This window comes from Embiotoca jacksoni, unplaced genomic scaffold, assembly GCF_022577435.1.
Source record: "Embiotoca jacksoni isolate LCO1_2020_lvr unplaced genomic scaffold, fEmbJac1.0.p SCAF_10, whole genome shotgun sequence".
Lineage (NCBI taxonomy): Eukaryota > Metazoa > Chordata > Actinopteri > Embiotocidae > Embiotoca > Embiotoca jacksoni.
Window position 1 is genome coordinate 10,575,415 of NW_027185230.1, and position 20,115 is coordinate 10,595,529.

The following is a 20,115-nucleotide window of genomic DNA, read 5'->3' on the forward strand; positions in this document are numbered from 1 at the left end:
GTTTGAAAGGAGAAGCCAATGTGGAAGTGCATTAAAGTGCAATACCACTGACCACCATCAGGGGCTGGCTCCAGAAAATCAATAGACCCCCATTAAAAAAGCATCAACTTCTCTTGATTGACAGGCCTGTGGTGCAGTCAGGTTACAGCTATCAGTGGGCGGGACGTAGTATCATCAGGTTTCCAATCAGATCAGTCAGCTCCACCGCTGGCTCCTCCCCCAGCTCGTCTAAATATGGTCACTTCCTGCTCTAAACCGCTCCGAACCAGCAAGATGGGGATGGACAAAATCTGAACCGGAGGCTTCATAACATTCACAAACCAACGGGTGACGTCACCGCTGGATGCCGCTTGGGTGTGACGCATCTTCAGAACAGACAGTGACATCTAGTGGAAAATAAATGAACTGCGTCCCAAAATGAGGCTTTGAAAGCGCTGTATTTTGTTTGTGTGATCACTGCTGCACTGTTACATTTTCCATTTGCTAAATATTTTAATGATGTGATCGCTTTGATTTGTGATGTTATTGTGTTGTTGCTTTGAGTTCGAGATGTGAGCGAGTCTCTAGCGTGATGGACCACGAACATGAACCCTGCACGATATAATTTGTACCGTTTTATTAACTCACTGCAATTCAGCGTTAAACCGATATTTCTCCAACATTCACAATTTCCTACTCTACCCAAGACATGTTTAAGCCTCTTAAAAGGAACTCTCTGAATGTCAGAGATGTCTTGTGAAGAACTTTTATCTTCAACAGATCTACGTCTACGAAAGCGTCCGAATCCTAAGAATTTTCTTGGATTTTCATCACTGGTAGTAACTCTCAAAATCAAAGGTCAAAACTTACGTACTGGAAAACTTTATAGGGGAGAAGTTGACTTTAACTTGTTTGGGACTGCAGCTTCTTTAAATGCAGACGGCGCGTCGCCGGAGGTTGAAGAGGGTCAAAGAGGCGGTTGGTTGGTCGGTTTAGTTGTAAACACTGATTTAATGATGCGTCTAATGGTTGAGAGAGTACTGAAGAGGCGTCCTCGGGTTTACTGATTTATTTCTGATTTACAGATTGAAGAATTTGAAGCTCGCTTGCGCAGAGGCGAGGCCGGGGAAGGCTCTGGTCTCATTTTGCAACCATAAATTAGCTTCTCGTTGAGCTGGTGATGAAATATTTACAAGGTAGATTCTGGTGCGTCATTGATCTGCCTGCCCCAACAGTCCACACGCAGCGTGCTCTGATGTGCAGGTTTCAACGGCATGTATGAAGGAAGACTGCAGACAATTAGGAACAGTTTGCAGGCTAGATATGGCACAGGATTACATCTCTGCCCTTCAGCAACGTCAGAACGAGAGCAAGGAATTTCCTTCCACTTGGCGAGCTGCAGCAAAACGTCTACGCACGAGGATGTCGGTGTTACACCGGAGAGCAAACCCCAATAGTTCTGTTTGAGGTCGAGCGTGCGGATCCAGATGTGCTGAGCACAAGGCCGGTGTTAAAGGGCCAAAAGCATTTTCTCCTCTCGTCTTTCCAGCTGTTAGAAAAAGCAAACAACATCGCGTCGTTTAAAACATACGGCAGACAGAAAGGGGGGCGGGGTGGGTGGGGGAGGGGGCTTCAGTACCCAATCTCCCGTAATCTTCAAAGCAGCCAAGCCTCCGAGTGTTACCGGGGGTTTCCGTGCTTGAGTAAGCAATCAAGCGAGGTGAGATGTAAGACCATGTAGGAGGCCGATAGACTGAGGGGTGAGCACAGCAGGGAGCTGCAGTGTCAACAGCGTGGAGGAGGTGTGGTGGGTGGGGGGGTCTGGTTTCCTGATGTCTCTGTCACAGTCTGGCCTCAGATCAGCCCGAGGCACAAAAAACTTTTCAGCATGAACGAGTCGACGAATGCAAACGAGGCGGGCAAAAGAATACAGCAAAATATGACCCGACAGAAAGTCTTCCTTTCTGCAGTTGAACTTTGATATTAGTAGAAGGGGAGATGTCTTTGAAACAGTAAACATACTGTAAGGCGGCAGAGATGTTCATGACCGTGTGGGAAAATATGAGCTAACCCCTCTCTCTCTCTTCTTAACTTCTCATGTAAACATCACTGAGCCACGATAAACGGCTTAAATCGAATACACACAAAATTGGAAAGCTTTTATTATTCATTTTATTGGTGTATATTTAAGCGATATTAGGGCTTTAACGCGTGGCCGCATCACTGTCGTGCCAATAACGACATTAAAGCACACCCTCTACTGTTATACTGCGATTACATAACAAGTTATCGACTAAATAAAGCAAGTAATCTAAATGTATTCATACTGTGGGGCCATCCGCTCTCAAAACTTTTTGTGAGTGCGATCTCCGTTTCCATGGCAACGCATGAGGTACAACTAAGAACTGGAAAACAATCAGTTGCGTCAGTAGACTCTTATGTAATGCAACGTATGCAATGTTTACTACTCCAGGAAGTAGTCCGACCCCTTAGCAACGTCCTTAGCAACAGAGAGGATTTCTAGTCCGTTTTGTTGCTTTCCAGAGATGATTTCTCAAACCGAATAAATACAGCACATAGAAACACTAAACTGTTCAGCTAGCTCAGTCTGATTGTAACCAAGATACCTGGTGATAAAAGATATCCATGGACTCAAGTATTTTTAAGATTTTAGCACCGTGTTGTGTGTTAAAACCAAACTGGTCGCCGCTAGGATTTTAAGTGCGCGACTATCCGTGGTGCTACGGTACGGGTGCTCAGAGTGACCAAAAAGGAACGAACAGAGACCCGATTTCACCAAATAAGTCACTTATAATAACTAAAAACATTATACTCCATACTATATGAAATTTACATATTTCAGGTACATTTATCTACCTGTAATGTCCTCTGAAAAGACACTGGAGTTTAGCATCACTCAAAGGTAGCAAAGCACAATCCTTTCTTCTTCTTTGGTGTGACATGTTCCAGTCTTCTCTCTCTGGGGTTTGCTGTCCGTCACCTCAGAAGCACCTGCTGAGAACACCTTTCTAATATTTGCAACCTGGTAAATTATGATTAATTCCCTTTCCTCGCTTCCCAGACTCCCTTGAGCCCACCTACCAGCAGCTGCAGAAGATGAAGCTGGACAAGAGCCCGTTCGTGGTCGTCTCCGTCATCGGCCAGGAGCTGTTGACCCACGGTTTCCACGGTGCCTCGGTCGTGGTCCTGGAGGCGGGGCTGAAGATCGGCACGTGCTCGCTGAAGCTGCGAGGCTCCGTCTTCTCCGCCCTGAGCTCGGCGTACTGGTCTCTGGGCAGTGTGGAGAAGAGCATGGCCTACATGCAGCAGGACCTGGAGGTGACCAAGACTTTAGGTACGGACAACGAGGAAGCAACGGAGTGCAACGTGTTTAAAGAAGTTAAAGCTGGAGTTAAGGGACTGTATGTTCCATCCACAGGTGACCAGTCAGGTGAATGCCGCGCTCACGGGAACCTTGGATCGGCCCTCTTCTCCAAAGGCAGCTACCGAGAGGCGCTGGCCAATCACAGGAACCAACTGGTGCTGGCCATGAAGCTCAAGGACAGAGAGGTACGTTTGTATGTGTGTGTGTGTGTGTGTGTGTGTGTGTGTGTGTGTGCTGAAAACCAGAGTGTGCTCATGCATATTCATCAGATGACACATGTATAGATCTGCAGCCAGTCTCGTTTCACATGCAGAGGCTTCCACCTGCTCGGACTCCGGGCTGGAGCGTGTTTTGATTCTGAACTTAGAAAGTTTGAGTAACAACCTCTCTGATTAAAGTAAAAAAATATATACAATCGAGAAGTTCAGAGAGTGTTCCTGTTGAACGAAGCACAGTGATGCACACGGAGCAGCAGGAAGCAACGACCTTCATGAGGAAATATTCCGAGTGTCGTCTCTTGATCAACATCAGCACCTGAGTTCCGCACGTTAAAGTGACCGCTGGTACGTGAACGTTTGTGATTTCACTGTGGACCTGAAAACTGGAGCAGAGAAACATCAGATTTTGGGAGAAAAAACAAAACAAACTTCAACACGCCCTCTTACAGCCAAGTGTTCCTGAGCCCATTCAGTGATTTCCACCACAGAATCGTGGCTGTTTTTAAAGCAGCGCCACCTGACATTGGTTTTTGACTTTGTCCCTTTTGGGACAAACAAAAGGGCAACAAAATCTTCAACATGCCGCTCACAGCGCGTTGACCTGTTGTCATGTTGGAGAACCCTGTTGCCATGGCGCCACAGTTCAGGTGGTTTTGTGTTCTCTGGGTTTCAAAAGACGCAGTAACAGACAGGTAACTGAAACAAACTGACAAAGAGGGAAGAAGAAGAGCACACAGACTAAATACAGCAGGGAGGGAAGGACAACGAGGGACAGGTGAAAGTAATCAGGGGGCGGGGCCAACAATCATACGAAGGACAGGAAGTGAAACAAAGACACAAAACCCAGACTGACCTGAAGACTGCAAAGTAGAAAAGAAGTCCAAACCAGAACAGAACCTCAGAAGGTCCAAGTAGAACTCGGTGTTGACAGTCTGACCCTGGGGGACGAATTCACGGTGACACAACCACCACCAACGTCAAAGAAAACCCACCTCTCGGGTCTGTCGTAGACTTTCTGAAGCATTTCAAGGGTCTCTGTTGATCATTTCCAGAGTTTAGCCCCAAAATCGGGTGTTTCTCTGCTCCAGCTTTAGCTGCGGTAGATCTGAGTAATTTATACATCATAACATTATTTTGCCAAGACTTCCTGCTGTGACATCAGAAAATGAGTCTAACGAGGTAACTTGTAGCAGAGAAGAAGGCGTCGTGATCTTCTTTGAGAGACTGAACGTATCTGAGCTTGTTTGGAGCGGTTCAGTCCTCTGTCACTCTCCGGCTCTCCGGAAAGCAGGTTCTTTTTTCTTTGCCTCGGGGCCGCAGCTCAACTCATCGGCTCACTTCTGAAACACTTTGGACAGTTGTGAGAGGCGTAGTTAATTAGATCGCTGTTACAGATTAGACTTTGGCCCCTTTATGTCTCAAAGCACAAAGTGAGGCTGTCAGGTTGTTTGTGTGTGTTTACCTTTGTCTAACGACTCCCATATGTTTGTGTGTGTGTGTGTGTGTGTGTGTGTGTGTGTGTGTGTGTGTGTGTGTCAACATGTGAACAGCAGCGTGAACATTGTCTCGTGGAACACACGTCTCGGCGGGTTTAATACTTTATTACTTTATTTAATCTGATGATTCAGAGCCTGTGGCGCGTTTTATGGAATATTTTATTGTCTCTTTAATATTCTACGAGAAATATAAACAACCTTGTGTGTGTGTGTGTGTGTGTGTGTGTGGATCAATAACGTTTGATGTTGGCTATTCTTCGATCTCACTCTCTCTATCTCTGTCTGCTGTATGTTAAAATAGTTTCATGTGTGCCTGAGTTTTTATTTTGTAAATAAATATCTGTGACTGCTGCGTATCCCAGAATGCACCTCTGTTGTCGGTCAGATTAACGGCCGATGTGTCGACCGATCCTCCATCTGCTCCACAACGCTGCTGTTAAACAGTCTAATCCACACATTATTCTTCCTGGTCATAACCTGGCACAGATTGTACATTACCCATAATGCAGCTGGACCACGGAGGTCTGGCGCACTCAGGTGATGTTAAATGTGGAATTTATTCAATTTTGTCCAGCTTTATGTAATTATATTCATGTAGAAATCATTTTCAGGATATATAAGACTTATAAATAGACTTTAATGTGTAAACATTTTCAGTAAAGAATATGCAGACAATACAGCAAAATATGTCAAAATGTTGTCGTATCTCCTTCAGGCGGTTTCACGACCCTCCTCAGAAATATACAATAACTTTTGATTAATTTTGTTATTGCAGTATTAGATTTGAAGGTGTGCTGATTGTCATCCAGTCATGAACTCGGTAAAATGCTTCAGTCGTGTAGTTTTATGATAACTGCCGTGGGTGGCTCTGACAGACCCTCACACACACACACACACACACACACACACACACCGGAGGCTCCCTATAACACACAGTCACTTAATAGCATGTGATTGCATCCTGGATGTGGAGAGCCCAATTGAAGAGCTGTCAGTAAGACGGATGAGGCTCGTAGAGGATTCATTTAACAGAGTACAGTGTGTCTGGACGTGGTTTCCTCTCTCCATCCCGTCCTGTGTGTTTGATACGCTGTTAAAGAGCTGCTGACGGTTTTATCACATTTAATTCTGCAGACATATCTGGTTCTGTCGTGCAGGAGCTCCAAATCGAAGCCAGACACGCGTGTTGGGAGTTTGAACGCGTGCATCGTTTGACAGACGCTTATCGAGCCGCTCCTCCACAGGTGTCGCGGCCCGAAGCGACATAAACACGGTCATCAACAGAAATCCATATCTCCCGCTGTGTGTTTGCTTTCCCGTCGTTGGCGGGTTTCCGGACAGCGTGCGTCCCAAATAAAGACGTCGCCTGCAGAGACCTGTTGTTCAACCTGCAGGGGTGGACGCACAAAGAAAAAGGCAACACCTTTACAATATGATTCAGTCCAGTGCAGCTGCTCTGCAATTTAAAGGAAACCGATCAGTCAGCTGATATAAAAAAACAACCAAATAAGCTAATTAAGTAATCGTTTATAGAGCAAGAACATTCCGTTGTTCCAGTTCTTCGTTAGTTTTGGATGTTTCTTTTTTTCCATCCAAACACCTGAAGATCTCTGCCTGCTCTTCTTTTATATTTTTGTTACCAAAAATAATATCCTGCAGCTGAACCGTTCAGAAAGCAGATTTACCTGCAAACTCGTAGCTATAAATCAGTTAGTGATTTAAAAACACAAACTGTACGTGGCACTCGTTTTACCAAAGAGTCCTCTGGGTTCATCTTTTTTTTTTATCTTGAGTAATTTCTGACACACATCAGACCCACAACTGTGGAAAATCCCCACCCCCTCGCACTGTTCATTTATCCACCACAGCGCAGAGCCCTACCCTCTGAAACCCGCTGGAATCAATCTGAGTCTGAACCGACCAGGTGATAGTTCGAAGCGGTTTGGAACAGGAAGTGACCATATTTGGACAAGCTGGGGAAGAGCGAGCAGTGGATCGGACTGATCTGATTGGAAACCTGACGATACTACGTCCTGCCCACCGATAGCTGTAGCCTGACTGCACTACAGGCCTGTCAATCAAACAGACACGCCCCCAAAAAACATGTGTTTTTTTTAAGCTTATTCTCGAATTAATGACGGATTATTTTCAGATGGACCTCCAGAAAACGAATAAGAAGGAATGACTTTAGCTAACAACACCGAGATAACTGGTGGAGACATTTTATTAACTTTGTATTTGATGAGAGAAGTTGAATGGGCATCTATGGAGCAGGAGGCTTTTTGGAGCCAACCTCTAGTGGCACTCGGTGGTATTGCAGCTTAAGACACTTCTGCATCGGTCTCATTTTTCAGACCTGGAAGCTTCGAACACTTTTATATACAGTATGTGGGAGGGTCTGCCGTGTTTTTACGACACCGTTTACTTTCCGTTCAGTGAGTTTTGAAGCCCAACAGAGGCGATACAGAAATAGTTCCAGGTAATATCAGTGTCTCCTCCTCTTACCTCACACGTCTCTCTCTCTCACCTCTTTACTTGCTGACAAAGTTTTGTCACCCAGAGTCAAACCAGCTTAACTCATTTCCTCCTGACACGTTCGAGGAACTCGTCTCTTTTCCTTTTATCCCACGCTGGCGGTGGAAGGTATTTTGGGGAGGGGGGGGACTGATTGAGCGTATCCTCTCCAAACCTCCTGCGTGTCTCCTGCCGTTTTATCGAGCGCAGCAGCTCGGAGAGGAAGCAGCGCCAGCTCCAATCTCTCTCCATTTCTACTCACCTGTCTCACTGTGTTTCCATGTATTAGATTCAGATTGTACCTTTTTACTCACTTGGTTTTTCCTCTAATGAGATTTGCTGCCTCTCTGTAGCAAAATACTGTAACGACACGCTGAATATTGAGAGGTTTTGATTTTCTTTCTCGACAAAATGATGAGGGTTGTCAGTCTTTTTCATCAAATATATATATATATATATATATATATATATATATATATATATATATATAAACACAGATATAAACAATACAGACGTAGCGAGTCTGAGTCCCAGACACAACATGATTGGATTTTCCGCTCATGCAGGGAAAACATCGTGTCCTTGAGGGAAATCAAACACTTGTCTGGCCAGTCGACTGTACACACACATGCTGAGGCCTCCTCGTCATTTATTAAATCTCCCTTTCCTCCCCAGAAGTCCGCCACAGATGTGTCAACTGGATTTTATGTGTTTACACTCATCACTTTGCTGGGAATTGGGATTTCAGGAGATGTGTGCTGTCGTCCTTTTTGCGAACACACGCACGCACACGCGCACACACACACACACACACACACTGGAACAGAAATGAAAAGAGCAGGGTGTCCTGATGTTAATTAGACGTGGTAAATTCCGCCAAAGGTCAGTGTGGCTGCTTTCTGTGACAGTTTTTAGCGCTCATTAAGGCTCAGATTTAAAAGCTACGTGGATGTGTGTTATCTGTCCGCAAGCTGCATTTCAAACCCAGGATCAGCTTTTCCTCTAAAACTCCACACGAGCTGCAGAAAGCAGTTATTTCTAACACCGACTCGCCTTGTTTTATCCATTAAATGTCAGAAAATAGTGAAAAGAGGATTTTATAATTCCCCTCAGCCCCTCAAACAATTTTTTTTTTTACATTCACTCCAAAACGCAAAGATATTCAGTTTATCAACAACGGAAGCAGCAAATCTTCATATTTGAACAGTTAATATTTGGCATTTTTCTGTTGATTGTTCAATCAATCGATTAATCACTGCAGCTCCACATGAGAACAAAGTTCTGTATGTTTAAATCAATATTTTATGTTTTTTTTTTTTTTTTTTTTTTTTTTTTCTGAATAAACACTACAAACAATCAGATTGTCTCAAAGAAACCTGTGAAGTTTTCAGGGGTGGAAAGTAACCAAGTACATTTACTCAAGTACTGTAAGAAAGTTCAGTACTGAGGTACTTTTTACTACATTTTTACTCCATTACATTTGTCTGACAGCTATAGCTAACAGATTAAGATTTTATGTGAAAAACATATGATAATCCATTGTTATTATGTTAAAGACAGCTGAGGTCGATAGATGGATAGATGGATGGATTTTTACATCTATGTACTATGTTCTGTAAATGCGATGAACAGTCCACTCATTTCTCCTTGAAATTACATTCCTAAACAACTAAACTATTGTGTTTCGGAGCAACATCATTGGTGCCTAAATTTACGTTTATCCATCCATCCATTGTCTGTATTCGCTTTGTCCTCTGCAGGGTCACTGAGGGAGTTGGAGTCTATCCCAGCTGACACGGTAATCGACCGATTTGGAGCTTTGACAACCAAAAAACAACCGGCAGCAAAATATTGACATTTACAAACAAGTTTTCACAGTTTGACTGATGCTACAACCTTAAATCTACCAACCAACCAATCAAATTTAATAAACTTTTTAGGGGGAAAAAAATCAGAGGAAATGAACGTTTGTGTATTAAACCAGACTGTACAAATGGATGTTTAATGGATATTGTCAGAAAAGGTAAATAAACTCCTCAACGTCAACAGAAAATGTAAAAAAAAAAACCCCAGTTACGTTTCCTTTAAAATGTGCAGTAACCGCTGCTGTAATTTAGCTGGATATAAATATATTTTTTAGGAGACATAAAGTAGAAAACCGACTGGTCACTCTAATGTTTCTGTTGAAGACCAAATTCATCTGAATCGTTTGAACAGAGACAGTCAGAAGAAGAGAGTGCAGGCGGGATATAAATGAGTAACATGCTAATATTCCCTCTTTAATAATTCACAGCTGCTTCTCCTCACATTCTTTAAACTTGCAAACATTTCATTATAGCCTCTGACTCCTTCTTTCCCTCCGTCTGTCCCTCATTGTTTGCTCTGAAAGGTCAAATACATCTTTTTAAATTTTGGGGCTTGTGCGAGGCAGAGTGTGTTTGTGTTCGGACGGACTCAAATTTAATGAACTTCACTGTGGTCGTATCAAGGAGATTATTCTGTACACAGTAAACCCTGTTCGGGGTTCAGCTATAAACTGTATATAAAAAAATTTGCGTCGTCTCCGGATCAGAAAAGCGAAGGAGAGTGCCTGAAAGCGCAATACCACCAAAGGCCACTAGGGGCCGGCACCTAAAAAAAAAACAAAAAAACATCTGTCTCCAATAGGGTCAAAAAGCATCAGCTTTTCTCCTGAAATACAAAGTCATTAAACGTTTTATTGATAAAAGTGGACTTATCTTCAGGGTCTGAATAATGAGGCCATCGGCTTTCGGTGGGCGGCGGGGCCTAGTATCGTCAGGTTTCCAATCAGATCAGTCAGATCCACCGCTCGCTTCCCATGTCTTGCCACCTCGTTTTGTGTCTTGTGTCCTCCCTGCTTTTCCTTCCTTCTCTGAACCGACGCCGTCTCCTACAAATTACATTTATAAACAGCTGATTTGCAAAAGAAAATAAATCCTGGAGGAAACACATTTCCTCCGACAGGATTACATTTTCTATCAACATAATGAGGAAATGTTATTTCTTAATATATTTGGCAAGTTGGTGTAAAATATTTTCTTCCACCAAAGGATCCGAATATCTATTTATACACGATTAATTAAAGTCTTTTTGGCCGTGTTCAGGCACCGGCGGAACTTGGTTAAGGTGAGAGGACGTTTGTCAGGACTTAAGAAATGTTTATTATGAACATTTCGGTGCTCGCTGTCCGTTTCAGACAACATCTCCTCGTTATGTCGATCTACTCGGCATCACCTTCCCCGCCAAAACAGATTTTCTCTGCCAAATTAGCCGTATACGAAAGTCATTTCTGGTAGACGGGTGTTGCTGCGTGTGGATGCCATAACAACTTCGTAAGGTCTGGGTTTTTATTTAGTAAAGATGCAAATACAAGTGCATCAACCAGCTTGTTTCTTTGTTTACTGGAAGCACACGGATGGTTGTGTACCTCCTTTTCTGAACTCTGGATACAAACCAGCAGCGATTGAAGGGAGCTCAGTACATTTACCCAAATACTGGACTTAAGTACAATTCTTAGCTGCCTGTACTTTACTTGAGTTACTTCCGTTTGATGTTACTTTATAATTATAGTCCTCTACATTTCAGCAAATATTAAAGATGAGAGAAAATGTCCAGGAAAGTGAGAACAAAACTTAGAACTTTTTTTTCCCAGTAATCATCTGACAACCCCTTAGATTTATGTGCATATAAAACTGGATATAAAGTTGTTCAAAGTATTTATTTATTTGTTTTTGTGTGTATTTATTTTGTATATATATATATATACTTATTTATATAGGTATATATTTTTTATGTATATAGCTTGTTTTATATATAGCTTTATTTTTTTTATTTTTTTTTATTTCAGTGTTCTTATCTTTCCTACCTGTATTCTTAAGCTGCTGTGACGACTAAATTTCCCCACTGGAGGATTAATAAAGTCTCATCTTATCGTGTCGTATCATATCGTATCATATCGTATCATATCGTATCGTATTGTATCGTATCTTTTCATTTTGTGTCTTTTCTTATCATATCTTTTTTGTATCGCATTGCAGCTTAGCTTATTTTAGCTTAGTTTATCTTATTGTATCGTATCATAGCTTAGCTTAGTTTAGCTTAGTTTATTATATTGTATTGTAGCTTAGTTTAGCTTATCCTAGCTTAGGTTATTTTATCAAAACAGCTCCACCTGCAGCAGCTCCAGCAGAAACATGCTGCTCACACACTGATGCTGCACTATTAATAATCAAATGATGTTGTATATAATAATATATCAGTCAGAAAGACCAAACCAGGACTTTTACTTCAATACTTTAACTACATTTTGCTGCTGATATTTCTGTACTTATTACTTGTAATGGAGTATTTCTACTTTGTTGTTTTGGTACTTTTACTCATGTAAAGGATGTGATGCTAACCGATGCATGTTGTGTGTATTTGTGATTCCAGGCAGCGTCCGACGCCCTCAGCAGTCTGGGTCACGTGTACACGGCGATCGGCGACTACCCGAACGCGCTGGCCAGCCACAAGCAGTGTGTGCTGCTGGCGCGACAAACCGAGTGTCGGCTCTCCGAAGCCCGTCAGCTGGGCAACATGGGCGCCGTGTACACGGCACTGGGAGACTTCAGCAACGCCGTCCAGTGTCACGAGCAGCACCTGGACATCGCAAAGGTACAGTGCTAATTTTATGTAATTTAATATAATATTCTTAGTTTATTTTTGACTCCCATTGAAGCCATTCCACTGCTACAAAATGTTGCACATGAACGCAGCACAGTGATGCACACGGAGCAGGAGGAAGCAGCGACCTTCATGAGGAAGTATTCCAAGTGTCGTCTCTTGATCAACGTCAGCACCCGAGTTCCACACGTTAACGTGACCGCTGGTACGTGAACGTTTGTGATTTCACCGTGGACCTGAAAACTGGAGCAGAGAAACATCAGATTTTGGGGAACAAAATCCAATGTGCCACAGTTCAGGTGGTTTGTGTTCTCTGTGTTTCAAAAGACGCAGTAACGGACAGGCAACTGACACAAACTGACCAAGAAGGAAGAAGGGCACACAGACTAAATACAGCTGGGAGGGAAGGACAATGAGGGACAGATGAAACTAATCAATCATACAAAGGGCAGGAAGTGAAACAAGACAGACACAAGAGGTGAGTCATTTAAAAAAAATCAAACAGGAAGCACAAAACCCAGACTGACCTGAAGAGTACAAAGCAAAAAAAAATTCCAAACTGTAACAGAACCTCAGAAGGTCCCAGTAGAACTCGGTGTTGACAGTCTGACCCTGTGGGACGAATTCACGGGGACACAACCCCGCTAACGTCAGAGAAAACCCACCTGGTGTCTCCTGACCTGTCGCGCCTTCTTCGGTCTTGGACGGTGAAGCTCCGCCTCCTCTTGAAACATGAACGTCACTCAGAACATCTCGCGCCCGGCTCGTCGCTTCATCGCCGTAGACTTTCTGAAGCATTTCAAGGGTCTCCGTTGACCATTTACAGTTTGACCCCAAAATCTGATGTTTCTCTGCTCCAGCTTCAGGCTCACGGTGAAATCACAAACGTTCACGTACCAGCGGTCACATTAACGTGTGGAACTCAGGTGCTGATGTTGATCGAGAGACGACACTTGGAGCCACACAGCAGCATCTCTATTCGTAACACTTTGTTTTTATGTAAAGCAGCGACGCCTGTTTTTTATTGTCTTTATTAAATTGTGTTTGCTTGATGGATTTTTGGAGGCGTCACTGGAAGATGTTTCATAAACAGGCTACAAATGTAACACATCATTCAGGTAGAGTTACTTACTGAGTAAAAAGCCATCAGATACATCCAGTAATTGAATTTTGGATTATTATGTAGAGAAGCTAAATCTGTATTTCAGGATTGCTGTGTTCTTTCCTGGGTTTTTGGATGTTGTTGTGTGTATTTTAGTACATTTATCAGTTTTTATAAGGCGTTATATATTTTACAACCAAGACAGGACACTTGGAGTTGAACCAGTAAATATTTGCAGAACCAAAGTGAAGCAGGTCCAGCAAATGTTGCATGAAAAAAAGACAAAAAGCGGCAACATTTCCCTCTTTGCATCTGTTTTTTTTGGACGAGGAGAGAGATTGCGAGCCGGCCAGAAACACTGCAGCCAACATCGTGTGACTCTATGGAGCTTTTTCCCAACATACGAAGTGACCATCTGCTGATTGTTGAATTAGATTTGTATCAGGATAAAAGATGAAGCTTTACAAAGTGCTTCTTTTTCCACATCTTAGGACTCAAAGTTTCAGATCAAGCTCCACATTTACAAACACAAAAAAAAATCTCTTCTCTTTAGTCATTTGCTGGAGTGCATCTGCTTTTTTTTAAGCTGAAATTTACTGTCTGACATTAAACTTGAAAGTCTGTTTTAACGCTTCAGTATGTTGCGTTATTAAAAGTCATGTTTACCTCCTGAAAATAAATGAATAATATCTAATTACTGATGTAAAAGGCATCTAAACAGCCACTAAGCTCACGGTGACGATGTCTTTGGCAGACGCTGGAGAACCGGCGTGAGGAGGCGCGGTCCTACAGCAACCTGGGCAGCGCCTACCACTCTCAGCGGGACTTCGACAAGGCAGTGTCGTACCACACGAGGGTTCTGGAGCTGGCCCAGGAGCTGGCCGACCGGGCCATCGAGATGAGGGCGTACGCTGGTCTGGGGCACGCCGCCCGATGCATGCAGGTGGGTGTGAAGCCATTTAAAGACTCGATGGATGTGATTGTCCTTCATGAGTCCTGATGTGATGAAGATGTAATTGGTTCCGGTGATCTTCAGGACCTGGAGAGGGCCCGGCAGTACCACCAGAACCAGCTGGAGATCGCCGAGGATCTGCAGGACCGAGCGGCTCAGGGCCGAGCCTCCTCCAACCTGGGTGAGTCAGAGCGGGGTGAAGCGGGGTCAGAGCAGGGTCAGAGCGGGGTCAGAGGTCAATCTGGGTTTGTTTCCACATTTAGTGTCTGAATCAGGACTTTTGTGTTGATTCAACATCAGAATAATGTTCTGGAGTAAGAAGGGAATGCTTCTGTCTTTGGACTATTTTCACATTTTTCTGGACTTACTACGAGAATATTCTCTATTTTTTGAATTTTGAATGTCGCTCGGTCTGAAGAGATCAGATATATTTGTCTGTCACCATGGCAACTCTGTCAGATTAAATCAAAGTGATGTAAATTATCGCCATGTTTTTGTCGGGAGACAAATACGACCCGGACCAATCGTTGTTAATGTTCACTTCCTGTATTGTCGGGGAGGAGGGTCAAGAAGCTGTCAATCATGACTACAGAAGCTCTACGTGTGATGCGCTTTGTCGTGATGCACTCTGTCATCCTATTGGTCGAGGAACTCGTCGTAGGATGTTATCGCAGGTAAAAACAAAGGACTTTTCCCGGCTTAAAATCAACTGGACTTGGCTTGAATTGACTGTTACATCTGTGCGTTTTTGGTTCCCACATGAAGGAGAGTGTGTCAGTTAATGCTGCGTTGACCATTAATGGAATCAAAGGACGAGCATTACTTGACATCCAGTCAGTGCAAATCGAGAACAAACTGCAGAAAAGAAAAGGGAACAGAAATGACAACCAATTAACCTGAGACAGAAGTGATGTGGAAACATGGGGGCGTGAAGGTAACAGAATCTACATATTCCCACCAGACATCTTTTCATATTTTGATTCGCATTTTATTCTTTATTTTAAAACTTGGAAAATGTAGCGTGTCTTCTAATTTTAGTTTCTTAAGGAGAGGGTTGCCAGAGTCTACTGATTTGAGGGAGTTTAAAAGGAATCCGCTCTCAGTGTTAATGAAGTCATCCGCACTCAGACTCATTGATGGTTGGGATGGAGGTTTTTTATTCCAGTGATTGAGGATTATTTGTTTTCTTTCCATAATGAAGGCGTAAAGAAAGAGAAGCTTCAGTCAGGTCGTATTCTTTGTTGATTCGGATCATCATGATGACAAGTAAAGAATCTATATTCATCTGTTTATTTACTGACGGGTTGGTTTTTAGTAATCTTCTGTTCTTAGCTCTGTTTTTAACCCACTGACTTACACTTTTATAGGTTTATTTTATTGTACTGTCCTTTAAACCTCGATTTATATGTGTGAGTTACTGGATACATTAATTTCTCAGAGGGGATTAATAAAGTAAATAAGAATGTAAGACAGTAACTAAGTATCCAAGTATATATCGAAGTATCTATCTGAGCATCTATCTAAATATCTATCCAAGTATGTATCTATCTGAATATAACTATCTATCTAAGTATCTATTTAAGTATCTATCTATCTGAATATCTAAGTATCGATCTGTGTATCTAACTATCTATCGAAGTATCTATCAAAGTATGTATCTGACTACAACGGCAGAGACAATGTAAAAGGTAAAATAGTACTATAATGTCACATGTCATCCGACCACAATATTTATACCTGGTCTTAAACAACTTTGAAGATGTGTCAGGTATACCAGAAAGAGGAATGATTGTTTCTTTTAGTTTTCATCCAGCTAAAAACAATATCGAATCATGAGGAGAAACCATAACAATAAGACGAATGCGATAAAGGAAGACGATCTATAATCAGAGAATAAATACAGATGATCACAAGTGGAAGGATGGTGAAGAGGAAGAAGAAAGAAAGTTGACGGTCCGCTGAATAAAAGAAGAAATGATGTTTGAGAGTCTGCAGCCAAAGTTATCTTTAAATTATTGGTTCATATTCAGTTCAATGGGAGCTGACAGTAAACTGTATTGTTTGAAAGTCTCAATGAAAATTCAACACAAGGACGGGAATAAACCGCAAAGACTACATTTGACAGCACACGGGACACTGCCGTCAGTTCACCTGAAGTTTATCATAAATAATATTCAGTCAACACTATCGGGCAGACAATGAGGGAACAATACAGGTAGAATAAGTCTGCAGCAGAGTACAAAGTTTCAGATTAATTTCTGCACTAAAACCTCCTGAAACCAGACGAGCTGATAAAGATGTCGGCTCAGTCGTCGGTGTCACCTTCGATTACGACCGTGAGCGCCGAGCAACGAGCCAAAGCAGCAGCGGGGAGCGAGTTATCCGCAGATGTTTTTGTGCCCTGGATTTGGGCTCACATGCGATTTACAGCATGCACCGTCTGTTTTCTGGAGGTTTGTACGCAGCCTGAAACCACCTCCCAAAAAATAATTTCATGTAAGGATGCAGGATAATATCTACTGGTATGACAGACCGCTAAAATTACATTTCAATTAGTTATAAATGCTGAAACGCATGATGGTGCCTGCGCAGAGCGACATCATCACATCTCTTGCATCGAGCGTGAAAGAAGGTGGAAGTTCTGAAAGTGTTCGAAGTTGCTATTTGCAGCGATTGTCTAAAGAGGAGCATCATCCAAGCCTGCAACACTTTTTTAACCATTGACCCGCTCTGTTCCTGCTGTCTCCACGGTGACTCAATAGACTGACTGAGCTCTCGCTTTGGACCGACTCAATCTGCATCGATCTGCAGCCTTCAGTCCGCAGACGGAGGACTCTGTATGTGTTGTATTCAGGACCGGTGTGAGTCCGAACCAGCAGCAGCAGATCTGCAGAACTCGCTGCAGCTCAGACGGCTCGTTAACCTCGTTAACATGGAGGATGAGGTCAGGTGACGCTCTCCCGTCATCTCCTGCGGAGTCTGAGTCTGTATCACGTGACTGCAGGAGCGACTCTGCGGACAGTCAACACTCATGTTTTATTAAAGAGGGTTTGGTTTCTGCGGCCGCAGTGAAATCTGAGAGGCGGCGAACCCGACGCCAACGCTGAGTGGACAACTCAACACGCCGTGTGTGTGTGTGTGTGTGTGTGTGTGTGTGTGTGTGTGTGTGTGTGTGTGTGTGTCTGTGTGTGTGTGTGTGTGTGTGTGTGTGTGTGTGTGTGTGTGTGTGTGTGTGTGTGAAACACTGTGCAAAAGTTTTAGGCACTGAGGGCCTGATTTACTGAGATCTCAAATAAAAGGTACTAAATTGCGTGTTTATTCCAAAAGTTTGCGCGTTTATTTTGCACCCGTTTTGCGGATGATTGCGTCATTGGTATCAGGTACAGATCGCACTATTTAAATGAGGTGTTTGCGTGTTTTAAAGTGATTCCAGCCATTAAAAAAACAGAGCGTACGCAAAAGGAAAAGAAAATTGGATCCCATTGAAATGAATAAATATAACATGAAGAAATGGTTTATGGGAGATTATCAGCAAGAAAGTCAATGTCGGAAAAACAGAAAGATCAGAAGATGGCAAGATATTAGGTGGAAAATAAAATAAAAATTGTCTTATAATAAAATGTCATTAGTAGATCAGCGTGGACATTTTTTTTGTTGGTGAGGATTTTAGCTGCTGAACAGTTCTGGGTCTCCTGTGTGGTATTTTGTAGTATGTATTCTTTTAAAAACACTGTTAACTTTAGAACCCGATGAGACCTGTGGCTGGAGTTTTTAAAGTGAAATGATGTCCCATTCTTGCCTGTTATAGGATTTTAGCTGCTCAACAGTTGGGGTTTCATTTGTGGTATTTTGTAGTATGTCTTCTTTTAACAACACTCTGTAAATGTCTGGGAACTAAGGAGACCCGTTTCTGGAGTTTTGAAGGTGAAATGTTGTCCCATTCTTGTTTGATATAGGATTTCAGCTGCTCAACAGTCCGACGTCTCGCTTATGGTATTTTGTAGTATGCCTTCTTTTAACAACACTCTGTAAACATACTACAAAACATAACAAAGGACACCCCGAACTGTTGAGCAGCTGAAAAGTGACAACAGCGGGAAAAAAAAATGTGCGAAGTTTGCATGTGATTTTACACACGCAAACCTTTAGTAAATCAGGCCCTAAAACTAAAGCGAGGCTACCTTTTCAAAATAATGTCATTTGATTTATTTTGATACAGCTGGACTCCACCCAAACCTCCTCGTTTTCGGTGCTGCTTCCTCTCCCCTCCTCCTCGGTGTACCGTACGTCACCGCTGAGCGCTGCACGTTCGCTCTCCAAAACGTGGTATTATTTGCGGCGCAAGGTCGGTAACGGGGAGGTGGACGTAGAGCGGCGGTTGAACAGAAGCTTTGAAGTGCGACTGAGAGACGATCGGTGAAGTCGCTGACTATCTCCTGACAGACGAGCTTCAGTCTGTGGTTCAGATCAATGATTCACATCATTTATGGATTACGCTGCGCTGACTCTCAATGCTGACTTGACAAGCCTTCATTCTTCTCCTCCTCCTCTTTTGTTTTCTCTATTGCTCTCTTCCACTTTCTCTCTCTATTTTTCCTCCCTTGTTTCCTTCTCTCCTTCCTCTTCTCTTTTATTCTTTCCTCCTCTCTTTCTTCTCATCAAACTTTCATATTTTGCACAGCATCTCTGAGTCCAAAAATATGTGAACTAGGACGTTGTCCGGCTGCCCAGTGGAACTCCTTAGTGATTCCTGATGGCACCATTTAAATTTTAATCACCTCTTTTCATGCAGCGACTGAACAAAAGCTTCATTTTTCTTAACTCACATTTAGCTTCTTTTGAATTCTTCGTGACATCTGGTATTTCTTGTTTTATGGACAGATGCTTTACATATTTTGTGTTTTTCAGAGGAGAAAATAGTGTGTCAGCGCGTGATGTTTTGGAAAACTTTCCGATAATGTCCCGCAGAGAGAAGTCCTCAGTTGAGTCACATATTTCTCTCCAAAACTTTTTGTTTTGTTTTGTTTGAGTTTCCAGCCAGTGCAATGTTGCATGCCTATGTAGCTGACATGATGCAACGGGGAAACACACAGAGGGAAAAGCTGAAGCTGCATTTTAGTTCCAGATAAACTTTTAAATAAGCAGTGTTGTGGATTGTATGCCCAGTTACTTATCAAAACTAGAGGCAGTCTAACAAAAATGATTTGTTAGTAATTTGTAAATAATTTTTTAGTAAAAACACACTTTTATATCCAGCTGCATGTCAGTAGAATTAGCGCGCTTAAGCTAAACTGAGTTGAGAGGAGTTTTAAATCAAATCTTAAGAAATGTTTGTTAAATCATGTTTAGTTGTAAAAATGTTTGATGTTGTTGGTTTTTAGCTGTTCAACAGTTCGGGGTGTCCCAAAGTATGTTTGCAGAGTGTTGTTAAAAGAAGACATACTATAAAATGACATAAATGAGACGCCGGATTGAGCAGCTGAAATCCAACATCAGGCAAGAATGGGACAACATTTCTCTTTAAAAACTCTCGCCACAGGTCTCCTCGGATCCTAAAATGATTACAGTGTTGTTAAAAGAAGACATACGGCGAAATAAAATGAAGGAGACCGCAAACTATTGAGCAGCTAATATCATATACAGTATCAGGCAAGAATGGGACAACATTTCACATTCAAAACTCCAGCCACAGGTCTCCTCAAGGCCTAAATTATTACAGAGTTTTTTTAAAAGAAGACACTGTAAAATATGACAAAGGACATCCTGAACTGTTGAGCAGCTGAAAT

The 20,115-nt window shown here is 42.5% G+C and overlaps 1 protein-coding gene across 3 annotated transcripts in view; it reads left to right on the forward strand.

The window, feature by feature from the left end:
* Nucleotides 1-20,115, forward strand: part of ttc28 (tetratricopeptide repeat domain 28) — a 106,500-nt gene that overhangs the window by 58,473 nt on the left and 27,912 nt on the right. For all 3 annotated transcript variants that reach the window (XM_069165799.1, XM_069165803.1, XM_069165812.1), the window contains 5 exons: nt 3,062-3,334; nt 3,419-3,549; nt 12,045-12,266; nt 14,132-14,320; nt 14,414-14,510. In XM_069165799.1, coding sequence (XP_069021900.1) covers nt 3,062-3,334; nt 3,419-3,549; nt 12,045-12,266; nt 14,132-14,320; nt 14,414-14,510 — 912 coding nt within the window. The remainder of the gene's footprint in view (nt 1-3,061; nt 3,335-3,418; nt 3,550-12,044; nt 12,267-14,131; nt 14,321-14,413; nt 14,511-20,115) is intronic.